General features: G+C 45.1%; 1 protein-coding gene and 1 long non-coding RNA gene across 2 annotated transcripts in view; one reads left to right on the top strand and one right to left on the bottom strand.

Annotated features, from left to right (window-relative positions):
- Window positions 1-2,220: 2,220 nt before the first annotated feature.
- On the bottom strand, window positions 2,221-5,337 carry LOC116912333. The gene is made up of 2 exons (XR_004389448.1): window positions 5,087-5,337; window positions 2,221-2,679 (listed from the first exon to the last, which is right to left on the bottom strand). It is a non-coding gene; the product is annotated as an uncharacterized LOC116912333 (long non-coding RNA).
- A 68-nt stretch (window positions 5,338-5,405) lies between these two features.
- Window positions 5,406-14,561, top strand: part of Rell1 (RELT like 1) — a 59,690-nt gene continuing 50,534 nt past the window's right edge. Inside the window, exon 1 of the mRNA XM_032916378.1 lies at window positions 5,406-5,664. Within this exon, the coding sequence (XP_032772269.1) occupies window positions 5,577-5,664 (88 nt within the window). The 5' untranslated portion in view covers window positions 5,406-5,576. The remainder of the gene's footprint in view (window positions 5,665-14,561) is intronic.

Genomic DNA, 14,561 nt, shown 5'->3' with positions numbered 1-14,561 from the left:
CATTGTGCTTTCGTCACCGTAATCATGGTGTTTTGAGAAATCTTGTCTTGGTATGTTGGGGAAACTAGGCAATATTTACTCCTTTCCCTTTTTAAGACCCAATGATAAACCAGAGTTGGATTTAGCAAAACCATCCCTAAGGGGCAATAATGAGTTGATTGGGCTTACTAACAGGAACATGGTTGATCCCAAAGCAGCCATATTCATTTAGCATGGATATCGGCTTCACAGTACCTTGGGAGACCTTCATAGTTCTTCTCTCACTCTTCCCCAACCTATATATACTAGCCCCTCTCTAAGAACCCAAGGCCAGGGGCAATTATGGCAGAATTTCATACATCTGATTGGACGTGAGAGCAGAATACTGGGCAAGAGTCCATTTGCCACCCCCTAATGTGGGAAACATTAACAGCCAAATTTGAAGCAAGCTTTATTAAATGCTGGTCAGAATGATGGGCGCTGGCCAGATTCCTCCCCAGGTTTCCCAGAGAACGGCCACAATTCACATTAGTCAGGTAGGTGCATATTAAGGCAAAATCGACAAGGTTACATGCTTCCTACCTTCATCTAAGGGGTTTGGGGAGGGCAAGCATACATCCTGACTTATTTCCTGCCTACTTGTGATTAAGCACACTTGCCGCAGTTGGGGCAACCAAGCTTGTCTACAGAAGTGATAACAGGCGGTTTGCTCTCTTCCATGAACCACAGCCCCCAGCATTCCTGGAGGTTATCTGTCCTTTGGCAATTGGGGCTTACAGGTTAGAGGCATTTTTTTTTTTTGTTTGTTTGTTTGTTTTATAGATCTCTTAAGCACAGTAGTTTTAACTTAAAAGCTAACTTCAAGGGGCTGGGGATTTAGCTCAGTGGTAGAGCGCCACCTAGGAAGCGCAAGGCCCTGGGTTCGGTCCCCAGCTCCGGGGAAGCTAACTTCAGCCCTCCCATCAGCCTCGATGGTCTTTTGCAAGGACACACAGCTGAACTGGTGAAGATAGATATATGTTGTTTGGCTTGGAGGGGATAGTGCTGTAGAACATATAGAAAAAAAGCTTCAAAAAGCCCACTTCAAACGCGCATTGACAAATTAAGAGGAAGAGACTTTTTAAAGAGCTGAGAGACCAGTGTCCCACATTTCAGAGGTAGAACTGTGCGTGTGCAAGTTGGAAGCCCAGGAAAGGGTGAGTGGATCTGAACCCTAGATGGGCCAGGCAGCAGCCATATTCCTCTTTAATTTTGAATTTCTACAGCTCTGATGTGAGGTTCACTATGATACTTCCCCAAATCAAACATTGCTGTAAACATGTAGGGAAATGATTACAGGGGGGAAAAAAGCCTTCTCCACAGGTTCTTGGCAAGTCCGAGAGATGAACAAATGAAGGCTATTGTTAGGCTATTTCTAGACTTAATTTTGTTGTTGGAAAAACAAAACAAAACTGGGACCACTTGACTTTGTAATGCCAATTTTATGAGAAATACAACCTTTTGCAAGACAGAAGGAACCTCCAGCACAGTTGGTCTTCACATTTAAAATAAAGCAGCATGATTTTAGATACCCATTGGTGAACATTCTTCAAGTAAACAAGTCTGTACGATTTGGGACTTGGGGCTGGAGAGGTCTGGCCATCAAGAACACCTGTTGCTCATGCAGAGGAGCTGAGTCAGCCCCAGTACCCACTTGCAGCTCACAGCCAGCCACAAATAACTCCATTGCCAGGGGAGCTGATTACTTTTCTGACCTCCACAGGCACCAGCTGCATGTGTGTTGCGCGCGCGCGCGCGCACACACACACACACACACACACACACACACACACACACAGGAATAAGAAAATCTAATTTAAAAAAAAGTCAGGACCTGAAAACATAACTTCAATTTCATTTTATTTATTTCCTTTATTCTAGTCTTTTTAAAAAAATGTCCTTTCTTCCTCCCTCCTCCCTCCCTCCCTCCCTCCCTCCCTCCCTCCCCCTTTCCTAAAAAGTTATTCAAATGCATGAATATGAGTATATGTAAAAATGACTAGGACAGCTATAGAGTACTAAACGTTATCTAGAGTCTCAGGGTCTTAGCTTCCAACCTCAGCTGCCAGTAGATATGAGTTATCAGACATGACTCCTAACGCTCTCATTCTGAAAGTGAGAAGTTGTGGGTCGTTAACGGGGCATACCCCTAGTTTCGAGTACTACATTCTTATTTCTACAGAGCCACAAACAGACATCCAATTCAAATATGAAAATTTAATCAAAAGTTTAAAATCATTCATTTTTTAATTGACCTGTGAGAGAGAAAGTGTTCTACATTTGGAATAGATACCTGTGTACACATTTTGTTGCAGTCTGAATTTCAGAAATAGAGTTGGTGTGATCAAGAAGGCTTGAGCAGTGGTTTGACGGTGTGGTGTGTTCTTGGAAATCTTGGGGATGTTTAACCAAACAGCCCCGCACGCATTTATACGAGCACATATTATCTGTAGAAAGACATTTCCACACATATGTATAATGTCCTTTGGTCACATTCCCACTCTCTAGCCTGGTTCCTTTCTCCTCTCATGTCCTATTTTTCTCTGAATGTAGCTTCCACAAGAGAGAAAAACATTTGCAGTGTTTGGTTTTCTTATGGTTATTTTGTCTTCCCAATGTCTCTTTGTTTAACACAATGGTCTCCAGTTCCATCCACATTTCCTGCAAACAACATAAATTTGTTCTTCTTTATTAGGGGAAAGGTAATAAAAACAAAGTCATGCCCCTCCCCCAAGGGTTAAATAAGACAAAGTGCCATTTAAAAAAATTGTAAAGAAGCTCCTTAGCAGAAATTCAAATTCCACCTGGGCTGGCACTTCTTGAAATCAAAATAGGTGCTCAGGGTTGCCTCCCTGAGGAAAATTGCATCCCTTTTACAAGCTTTGTCACTTTAAACTAGCCAATCACATAATAACATGAGGTTGAGCTCTGACCACTCAGAGTGAGGCACAGCACCCCTTTTGTTTAGGAATAAAAAAACCCAGCGGGGACAGCCACTGGGTGTGTTTGTCCGCTTGACCTGGCTTGGCTACAAACCCTTCTGCTGAGGCAAAAGTGTATTGCCAAAAGAGTTTGGATTGTGTGCACTTTCCTGGGACCCCAGGCCTATTTCTAGCACTTAGCTCTGCATTTTCAATAAATGATGCAGCTGGTTTGGCGACTGTTGATAATTTGTCCTTCGATTTCTAAGCCCAGGATTCTCTCCTTTAATAGTTAGATAACCATACGGTTGTTTGCCCTATTGCTTCCTTTTTAGGGTTTACTATTGCTCTGATGAAATACCAGGACCAAAACAACTTGGGGAGTGCCTTAGTCACTGTTCTATTGCTGTGAAGAGACACCATGTCCATGGCAACCCTTATAAAGGAAAACAATTAATTGGGGCTGGCCTACAGTTCAGAGTTTCAGTTCATTATCATCACGGTCAGAAGCATGGCAGAATGCAGACACTCGTGGTGCTGGAGAGGTAGCTGAGAGTTCTACATCAGATCCTCAGGCAGCCTTGAACCACTAGGCCTGGCTTGAGCTTCTGAGATATCAAAGCCCAATCCCCAGTGAGACACTTCCTCCAACAAGGCCAACCTACTCCAACAAGGACACAACTTCTAATAGTGTCACTCTCTGTTGACCAAGCATTCAAACACATGAGTTATGGGAGCCAGTCCTATTCAAACCGCCACACGGAGGAAAGGACTCGTTTGGCTTACACTTCCCCGTTGCTGTATATTACCAGAGGGAATCAAGCCGGGATCTCAAGCAGGGTAGGAACCTGGAGGCAGGAGCTGAAAAGGAGACCATGGAGGAGTGCTGGTTACTGGCTTGCTCCTCAAGGCTTGCTCAACTTGCTTTCTTACAGAAACCACAATAGGCTGGGCCCTACCCATCAATCACTAATTAAGAAACATGCCCTCGGGCTTACCTACAACCTGATCTTAGGGAGACATTTTCCTAATTGACCAGGTTCTCGGAAGTCTCTAGTTTCTGTCCAGTTGACAGTTGAAAAAAAAAAAAAATCAAATCAAAACAAAACAAAAAACCCGGCCAGTACATCTTTGGTTTGCATTTCTTCTCGAGCTTTCTCTTCGATATAAAAGTAGAAAAGACTTTTCTTTTATGTTTGTCAGACTACAGGATGTGCCACAAACGGGGTACAGGACCCATAGTTCCTTCTTTGGCTTAAGGGCAGGGTCTCCGACATTCAGTCTCAGCTACCTGTAGTTTCTCTCTCTGGAAAACATCAGTGCTGTTTGTAACAGAAGGGTGGAGGGTGTTAGAGAGGAGAAATAACTCCCCCTTGAAACTTAGAGGCCACCAGCCAGTCAGTCTACAGAAGGAGCTGAAGACTCACCCTCCATTCAACTCATATCCATCAAGATTGGGCTTTAAGGACCATATATATATATATATGTGTGTGTGTGTGTGTGTGTGTGTGTGTGTGTGTGTGTAGTCTCCACGGTTTAGTTAATATGAAGCTATTGGTTGGTTAAACTGAAGCTATTCAGAAAAAGGCTCATTCCCCTTTAACAACTACTTATGCATGCTGTCCTTGAGCCAGGTGCTGAGATTAAAGCCATGAGCAAACACTGGAGATAATTATACTGAGCATGGTGGCCCAGGTAGCCCAGACATCGTGGGCTCACTTCCTGGCCCCTGAAATGGGGATAATACTCATCTTACAGGGCTGATGTGAGAACGCGAGGACAGAAGTGACTGGACAATTTGAAGAACTGTTCCAGGTGAGTGTTTGCAAGATGATTAAAACAAAACCCAATCACAACTCAAGCAAACAACCAATAAAACAAAAGCCCTGTAAATTATTCCTGGAAGCGTGTGGGAATGTGTTCCTCAACAGAAGTAGTTTAGACAGAATGGTATGGGGACAATTAAAAGTTTTTCATCAATTATCCTTAATTTTCAAACAACCAAACATGACTTTGAACGTGGCATTCCTTCCTAGACCACTAACCCAGGTTAATTAACTGGCTAAAGACTCCAGTAGAGAAAAAAAAAAAAAAAAAAAAACATCCCGCCACTCTGAAACTGCCGGCCTTGGGAGTTTCAGACTCACCCTCTTGGGCTTCCTGCCCTAACTTCCCTGCCTTCCTCTTCCACGTCCGTCTCGTCCCAGGACCCTGGAGAAGGAGCAACCCGCCCCAGCCCGAGGCTCCCGCGCAGTCGCCACATCTCTGGGCAGGGTTAGCCCGCCCAACAGAGGAGGCGGAGAGTGTCAGCAGTGGGCGGGGCCACGGCTTAGGCGCGCATCAGACGCCGACCCAAGGGTTTTGAGGGGAAGGGGGAGTGACAGGAGAGGCGCGGCCTGGACTTCGGGGCAGGGTTGTGCGTGCGGAGGCGGGTCCAGGCTTTAGGGGACTCGGGTGCGGCGAGCAGGGGCGGGGCTTCCGCGCGGTGGGCGGGTCCTCGGCGGGGCCAGGCTGAGCGGGTAGGGGCTTCCCGGGGCCAAGCTTTTGCGCTCAATCGGCGGGACAGCCCTCGAGCTTCACCCTCTACCTGGGCTCGGGACGTCGAAGCCGGGGCGAGAAAGACAGAGGGACTCGGCGATGGCTCCGTGGGGACTCCTGGGGTCTGCTGTGCTTGCTGGTTCGGTGTTCGTGGGAGGCGCTGTGAGTTCGCCGCTGGTAGCCCCGGGTGAGTGCTTGGTTCGGGTCGGGATGCCTACTGAGTTGGGTCTGCGTACGGAAGGGAGCCAGGGGCTGGACTGGTCCGGACCGGTCGAGCCCACTGCCCCGCCGCGCCCTGAGTTGCGCACGCCCTGCTCTGCTACCGGATCAGGCTCTGAACATCTGGGTGTCCCGGGGTGGCCCGGGCCGGGTGCGGCGCGCAGCACTGCTCGAGTCCCTCCCCACCCGCCTGCCGGGATCCCGCCTTCCCTTCCCGTCACTTCTAAGAACGGCGGGATGTTGCTTTCCTGGGGTGCCTTCTCCCCAGCCGTGGACCCCTTTCTACTGTCCTGGTCCTCAAAGGCCTCACCGGCCGAAGATCTTTGACACCCGGGACCGGGTTCTGCCTTACAGCCTCTTTTCTCGCTTTATTTTCTTCTTTGCATTATATTAAAACCTTGAACGTACCAGTCTTTGCAGGTGGTTATGGATTCTTTTAGTAAGTCGGGGTTTTCTCACTTCTCCCCATATATCCTGGATAAATTAGGCCGGGAAAGAGGAAAGGACATCTATAATGTATACTGCTTTTTCTTTGTATCAAATCCCCCGTCATCACAAAAGGAAACTCTGGTCCGGGTGGAAGCCACCAGCCAAGACGCTGAGTGTTGTCTTCAACTAAGCCATCAGCGGGAGTTTCTAACTGAAATCTGAGATTTCTACCTTTTACTTAAGGAAGCCTTTGCCTGGTGCTCCTGTTTTTATAAGACACACACCAGGGATTCTTAATAATTGTTTCCCCCTCTTAATTGCCACCTCACTGAAGTACGTAAAAAAAAAGTTAAGCCTTCCTGGCCATTTGGGGTTACCACAGGCTGATTCTTACGTCAGCAGGCTCTGCCAAGCTTGCCTTCAGGGGTGGCTCCTCTTCAGGCTCAAATAATAAGCAGCTGGGAAGCTTCCAACAGCGACTGCCTTCCTCTATAAAGTAAACGTACTGCTCTTCTTTTCTGAGAACGTTCTAGTCACTTAGAGCTTTGAAACTGGCTTATCATGTGGCCTTAACTTTTCTTAGGAACCAGAACATGCTAGCAAGGGAACAGGATAGATAGAAAATGTGTCTCCTGAGTATTTATTAGCAGATCCACATTTCCTTCAGCCATCTACCTAGGGGAAGGGAAGCTAGTGACAAGTTTTATTGGATGGGAGATGTTCCTGTGTGTTCTGTGTTTCTTTGCTGGGACTTGTCAGTACAAAATAGGTTCAAAGTAGATTGAGGGCTGCAGGTATTGGGGTATCACTTGTTGCAGAGTTTGGAAATTAAAAAAAAAAAATGCTTAACCTGGGATCCAGATTGTTACAGTTTAGTAAGTGAGGCATGTAATCAGCCATCAGGAGAAATCCACTCCTAGAGTAGCTGTATGTTTTGCTGGGTTTCTAAACAACATCCGAGTCTGCAATGTGACTGAAGAAAGTCCTACCTAGCCATGCTATTTGTAACCTTTTTGGGGTGAGAGTTAATGCTTAAAAAGAATGAAGTATGGAGGATGGCAAGGATAGAAGTTCAGATTTGCTAGCAGGCTTTGAGGCCTGTATCAAGAGACGAGCTTGGAATGGCGGACATCAATCTCTTGGGACTTGAAGCCCAGAAGTAGGAAGAAAGAGCTGGGAACTCACGTAGACAGCCCGCTGTGTGCTTTAGGTGGGCGCTTCATGTGTATTTTAGAACTTATTCCTCATAACCCAAGATGTGTTTGTTTCTGTAGAGAGACTGAGGCTTGTCATTACCATAGGTATTGTATCAGTAAGCATTGGATAAGGAAAGGTGGGGGGGTAGGGAGCAGAGTGTGAGAGAATGAGAATGCAGCCTGCCTGATTTTAAATTCATTTTCTTTCTACTGTTGCCTCACTGCTTCCCAGACAAAATAGAGGCTAAGTCAACCTCAGCAGCCTGACTTAAATTGTAAGAGTTCTAAGATGCCCAGATGTCTCATCATGAGCGTGTAGTAGTCATCTGAACCATACCATGGAGAAAGGACGGGGAGCGTCACAGTGGGCGGCAGCCTCTTTCACTTCCCTTTTGTAAACCATCTAAAAAGTGGCATCGGACGCTATCGTGCAAGCACCAGAGATGCTTTTCCAGGTCTTGCCTTATTTATTTACTTAAGTTCTCTGGTGCCTCTTGGTTTCTTACCTTTCTTGTCAGTGGGCATAGCCCTTGAGTAGAGAGATGATAAAACAGTTCCAGGACTGGTGCCGTGAGGGATGCACAGTCCCTAGGCTCTGTGGGCATCCATCTAGCCTCAGATTCCTCATTTAGATGTTGAAGATATGTTTGATTAAATTCTGGGTTCTCTTGTGGCTGGGTAGCTGCCAGGCTGAATTCCACATACTTCATAGACATTGGGCACAGGGTTTTGAACAAAAAAAAAAAAAAAAAAAAAAATCCTGTTTGGAGCTTGGGATTTCATGCTTACTCCAAATTTAAAGAGGAAATGAAAAATGTTTCCAGTGACTGTCATTTCTTTATCTCTTCTGTGTATTTTCTTTTTTTTCCCCTAGTCCTTCAGAAAAGAATGAGGGAAGCTTTGGGAGGAGTTGGATTTGAATGTGAGAAGCCACAGTCCAGGTGATTCAAACAGAAAACTTTGATTTTTACTTTAAAAAAAATGGTTTGGCTTTGATGTTGAAGTCTTATTGCATATTTGGCCATTTTAATGATAACATTTAGAATGACACACATTAAAAAAAACACTGTCATTTGAAAACAATTTGGTGTAAGTTTGAAGGCCTAAAATCAAAAGTTGCCATCATTGTACCATGGCTTCTGGGCTTCACATGCTCAGTAGAACACTCACCCTGCCTGCCTGCTGCCTGTCACGTTCAGGAACGCCTGGCTTCAATCCCTAAAGCCAATAAACAAACAAACAAACAACAAACAAATACAAAATAGAAAAAGAAAGGAAAAGAAACAAAAGCAAATTGTCATTAGTTTAACGTTAGTTTCTTAGAGTTGTCCAGTAACCTTTGTGGTTGTATTTTGGGAATTGGTAAAGACTTTAAAATTTCATTTTCTTTTATTTATTTATGTGTAAATGACATCTATGCAATTTTTGTCTTTACTCCGGGATTATAATATGTATCATTTATATGCCACATTTAATTAGATTTAATACTGTACAATCTTAATGTCTGTAAAATGTTGTACCCAGCAAGGAGTTTGGTAAAGGTTTGAGGCTACTAAGCCAAGAGAGTAAAAACCTGCTGTAAGAACGCTGAGCCTGGTGGTGCACACTTTCAATCCCAGCACTTAGGAGGCAGAAGTTGGCTTATCTCTGTGAATTCGAAGCAACCTGGTCCTTCAGGACGGCCTGGGTTATACAGAGAGACCCTGTCTCAACAAACGAGAGCAAACCAACAACAACAAGATCTGGTTAAGACTGAAGGACTAAAATTTAAAATTGAAAGTCAGCATTAGTGCAGCGTGGCTTCTTTACTGTTTCGGGGAGGAGGAATCAGTGTTTATGACAGGCAGTGGTCTCTGTACACAGATCACTTCCTCTGTGTGATTCCACAGCACTGGTCCTGTGTTAATGGCTGGGAATGTAGACCCTGTGAGAGGTGGGAAGTTCCTCAGAGTTGCCTGAGCCTCACCAGTCTGTCTTATGTGCTCAGTTCTAAAGTGCATTCCAAACCATTCTTTTTCCTCTTTGGAAAGAAAATTCTTTTCATTCTAAAATGTTTATGAGGAGTCACAGCGGCATGACTCCCTCTGCAGTGCTCTCGATAGTTTTGAAAAGTTCCTCCTACAGTTTGTGTGGGAGGAAGGAGAGAGTTACCCTTGATCTCTTACCTAGAGGAACTTGCCTCAGTTTGCATTCCATTCTGATCTTTCTTCATGTCTTGACCTTGGGCAATATCCTAACAGTTTATTGGCCTTGGTCCCTTTTACCTTTGTCATATGTGGTCTCCCTTTCTGAAGCACTGCAAAGGTGTCTTAGGGTTCCTTCCCATAGCTTCACCTTGTTTCACCACACAGTGCCTCCTTTTCGGTATGCTGTAGTTGTCAGTGATTGGTTTTTTTTTTTTTTCAGAGCTGGGGACCGAATCCAGGGCCTTGCGCTTGCTAGGCAAGTGCTCTACCACTGAGCTAAATCCCCAACCCCGTCAGTGATTGTTTTAAAATGAGATTTAAATCATTGTTTCGGTGAACACCTTTGTCCCCAAGGCTTGGTCTAATAGCTGATTACTTGTATAGAAAATGGGTTCTTGGAAAAGCAATTTGGAGGTCAGTGTTGTTATATTGTGAGGCTGTTGATAACTCCTGGTTTGTACTACATTTTTTAAAAATTTCTTTATTTTATATATTTGAGTTCATAGTAGCCGTCTTCAGACACACCAGAAGAGGGCATCACATTACATATGCTTGTGAGCCACCATGTGGTTGCTGAGAATTGAACTCAGGACCTCTGGAAGAGTAGTCAGTGCTCTTAACCACTGAGCCATCTCTCCCAGCCCTGGTTTGTACTCTTACTGCAGTGGTCTAAAGCACTCACTGCTATTTTTCTCCTGAAAATAAAAAGCAGCTGCTAGTTAGACAAGTGTTGGTTCTCTATTTTAACTTGTTATCCTCTTGGTTCTTGTGAGATTGGTTATTTTTCTAATATCCTTTATCAGGTTGGTTTTCTTTGCCTAGAATCCAAGGCATTTGTACATTGCTGTAATCCTTTCTGGACATTTCTCAAATGCAAAATGCTCTGAAAGAAAAAAATGAGGATTTTTGATATTCTCCAGTGGTGGTAACACACGGCCTGCCTGGGTGGGACCTGTTCAGGCTAGCGTTTGTTCTCACATAGGTTGAATATCCATGACTTCTGACTCTGACACATGCGCCTTGCTGCAGCCACCCAGCACATTTGACTTCCGACTGTGATATGGTGCATGCTGTGTGAACTCCTACCTTTCTGCGACCATGCACTGCCTCCAGGCTTTTAGTTAAGGACTCGTGGTCTTGCATTTCCCTTCCCTGACTCATGTTTTCTCAGGTCTGTTGGGAGTCAAGCATAAGGATCCTATACAAACATCTAAAATATCCATGAAGAAAAAGCAGGGGAGGGGCTGGAGAGGTGGCTCAGTAGTTAAGAGGTCCTGAGTTCAAATCCCAGCAACCACATGGTGGCTCACGGCCATTTGTAATGAGATCCGATGCCCTCTTCTGGTGTGTCTGAAGACAGCTACAGTGTACTTATGTATAATACATAAATAAATCTTAAAAAAAAAAAAGAAAAAGACTAGTGAAGGAAGTAACTTTAAAAACAAAAGAGTGGTTGGCCTGAATTTGATTCCTAGCACCCACATAACCATCTGTAACTAACTCCAGATGCAGGCATATGATGCCCTTTTCTGTCCTCCATGGGCCCAGGCCCAAACATAGTACATATGCATACATTCAACCGGGCAAAACACTCACGCACTTAAACATTAAAATACATCCTGGAAATCTTACGGAGGTTTGAAAAGTGACAAATAGCCAATGGAGACTTTAAAAGACAGCCAAATGCCCACAAAGACAATAACCTCTATGCTGCAGAGCACTGGAGAAGGAAGGCTGCCTGGACATCCCCAGTACAATCTAATAAAGACACTTGGATGGATGCAGCGAGGTTCTGCTGATGGGTAGCTCTATGAGTCCGATGTAGTGGAACCTTGATGGTAAGTAGAGAGGTTAGGCTGGCTCTCTTCTCTGCCAGCTAGTGACACGGCTCTCTTTGTGAGAGGAAGAAATTGAATCCGACCAAGGAGCAGTTTGGAGATACCCCCAGGCACCCGAGTTCTTGGGGCCAGTCATCTTATCCGGAGACTCCCTGGCCAGCCTCCTTGAACTCAGGAGACCCAGTTTCCATTGCCAGTCACAATACCCCAAGGCCTCCAGCTTATTGTCTTTCCTCCTCTGGCACTGTCTGGAATCCCAAAAAAGACAATTCCCCAGCCTGGGTTCTTCTATTTCCTGTGTTAGTTGCCAGCCTTTCCCAGGAGCCCTCCCCTAGGATCCCTCACCTCGCTTGGTTTGCAAACTCCTGGGTATAACAACATTTCAACCACTAATAAAAGTGCTAGTTGTGCAGAGAAAACAAACCTTTAAACCACTTCTCCTACCTGTATTATGGAGGAGAAACAGCCTAGCTGCTTCATGTGGTTATTATCACATTTATGCGAGCTATTAAAGCAGGGGATGCTTGGCACGGTGTGTGCGGTATAGGTGCTCAAGAGGTTTGTTTTATTGTTTGTTTTATTGTTCGCTCATAGCCAGGCACTAACATTTCACATAAAAGAAGATGAAATGAAGTTCCTAAGCACTCCAAACCTAGTCTTTAGCCTGTAACCCCAGCACTAGGAGGCTGAGACAGAGGGTTTCTGTTAGTTCAAGGCCAGCCTGGGCTGCGTGGTGAGTTCTGAGTTAATCTGGGCTAAGTATGAAACTTAAGCTAAACAACCAAAACAAATTGAACCAAAGCACTCCAGAAGTGCCCTTTCTAGTTCTCTGCCATTGCCAAGCACCCATTGACCTATACCACAGAGCTCTGGGCTCTGGTGTTGATGATGGAAGGGACAAGAGGGGGCTTCAAGGAAGAGGATTGGGTGGCATCTTCACCCTATGGGAGGGAGTAAGGGACAATGGGCTTGACTGTGTGGGTTCTCATGGGAGGTAGAGGCAAAGCCACTGACAGTCATATTATTACTAGGAAGGAAAGAGAAGGAAGCCAGGAAACCGGTACCTTTATAAAGATAGACAATGACACTTTTCTTTTGGAAGAACCTTGGGGAGTTCATCAATGCAGCCAGCCAGTCTGTATTTGTAGGCTCAAAGACGAGTCTGCGTTTCCTTAGGACTTGATGTAGTTATCACGTTGAATGCTTTGGCTAGTGAAGGTCTAATTGGTTCCTGGGCTTCTCTTTACTCACAGGAACATATTTGGATGAAGTCGAATTTCATGAGAGGAAAGCAGAGTCTGTAGTAGGGGCTGGGAGGGTCTCTGGTAATGTCCTCAGAGTTTATTTAGTGGAGAGGAAACTGAGCTGGTACCACCACGATCAGGCCTTTGTACCTTCCTGTTGGCATGTCCTTTCGTTGACAAGGACCCACAGCTGTCCATCCTTGCTTCTGGCAGGTTTCCTCTGTCCATACCTGCTCCTCGTGTTCATGCTCAAAAGTTCCACTTCCCCAGCTCTCATGTGGGACGAACCTGACCTCAAAAGGGTGATGTCTATTGTAGGAGTGACTTTTGTTCTTAGCGACATGCCTTTAGAGTTGGTCATCTTGTTATTAGTCTCTTTGTTGTGCGTGTGGGAAAACAGCCCAAAAGGATTCTGTGGCTTGCAGGAGTCATGGGCAGCGCATCCTTAGCAGCCATTAGGGTGATATCATGTGTGGATCTTGTTCACTGGAATTGAATAGATTTTTTTTTTTTTTTTTTTTAGGTTTGCTTTGGTCAATCATCTCCTTTTTTTTTTTTTTTTTTTTAAGATTTATTTATTATATAAGTACACTTGTAGCTGTTTTCAGACACACCAGAAGAGGGCATCAGATCTCATTACAGATGGTTGTGAGCCACCATGTGGTTCCTGGGATTTGAACTTAGGACCTCTGGAAGAGCAGTCAGTGCTCTTAATCACTGAGCCATCTCTCCAGCCCTTGAATAGATTTTTAAAATGAGAATAAAGAGGCCAGACTTCATATTTCTCTCTCTCTCTGTCTCCTCTCATTCATTCTCTCTCTCTCTCCCTCCCCCACCCCCTCTCTCCAGGCCAGAGGAAGGCATTAGATCCCCTGGGCCTGGAGTTACATGCAGTGTGAGCTGACTAACATGCGTCCTGGGGTTGACCTCAGGTTCAGTTAAGGCATCTCTCTGGCCCGTCTTATTCTTTTTTTTTTTTTTTTTCCCCCGCCTTATTCTTTATATTAGGGTGGAAAGTTACTCTTTGGAACATTCACTGTTAGATCTTAGCACTGAGTCTCCATTGCCTTCCCCTGGATTGATGACAGACTGTTGTCTATCAGCCTCTGTGGGATTCGTTTACCTTCAAAGGAGGCAGAACTAGACATGGAGAGAGGATGCCAGCAACAGGGAGACTGGGGGAAACAGAGACACTGAGAGGAAGTGTTAGTGAACATTTTCAGCATAAACTCCAAATCTATTCATGAACGTCTTTTCAAAGGCACAGTCAGTTGTATTCTGCCACCAATGTCAGTTGTGTGCGTATCATGTTTTAAATGTCACAACACATGAAGTATTTAAAATCATCTATTTCAGGAGCATCTCTCTACTTGCTATTGCTATAACAAAATGCTTGCCACTGGATAGTTGATAAAGACTACAAGGGCATTTGGCTCTTTTGGCAGGCTGGGAAGTTCATGAGCATGCTGACATCTGTGTGGCTTCCGGAGAGGACCTCCGAGTTGCATTACAACATAGTAGAGGACATCATGTGGCAAGCCAGAGCATGCATGCCAGTTTGTCACTCTCTTTCTCTGTTTATAAAGTTGCTAATTGCCATGATATAGCCTCACCTTCATTACCTCATCTATTCCCAATTACCTCTCAAAGGCCCCACCTCTGTATGCCACAAACATGGATCTCGGAATGAAGTCTCAACACAGTCAAACTATAGTAATAAATTCCTTTGATTGATGGAGAGAGGATGCCAGCAGCCAGAAGACCAGGGGGTGGGGGGAGTAAATATTAACAGAGCACCCAACAACACACAAGGCACAGAGGATGAAGTGATGTGAACAGGGTATATGCAGCCCTTGCCCCATGGAGCTGTCATAGCACCCCAGTAAGGAAAGAGAGGCACAGGACCAGAGTATTTAACCTAGGGCTGGGAGTGGGGTGTGTGGAGAATCGAGAATCTAGGCAAGGTGGGGCA

The sequence above is a fragment of the Rattus rattus genome, chromosome 11 (genome assembly GCF_011064425.1).
Source record: "Rattus rattus isolate New Zealand chromosome 11, Rrattus_CSIRO_v1, whole genome shotgun sequence".
Taxonomy (NCBI): domain Eukaryota; kingdom Metazoa; phylum Chordata; class Mammalia; order Rodentia; family Muridae; genus Rattus; species Rattus rattus.
Note: the sequence above shows the minus strand (reverse complement) of the source record. Positions and strands in the feature narration are given on the sequence as shown.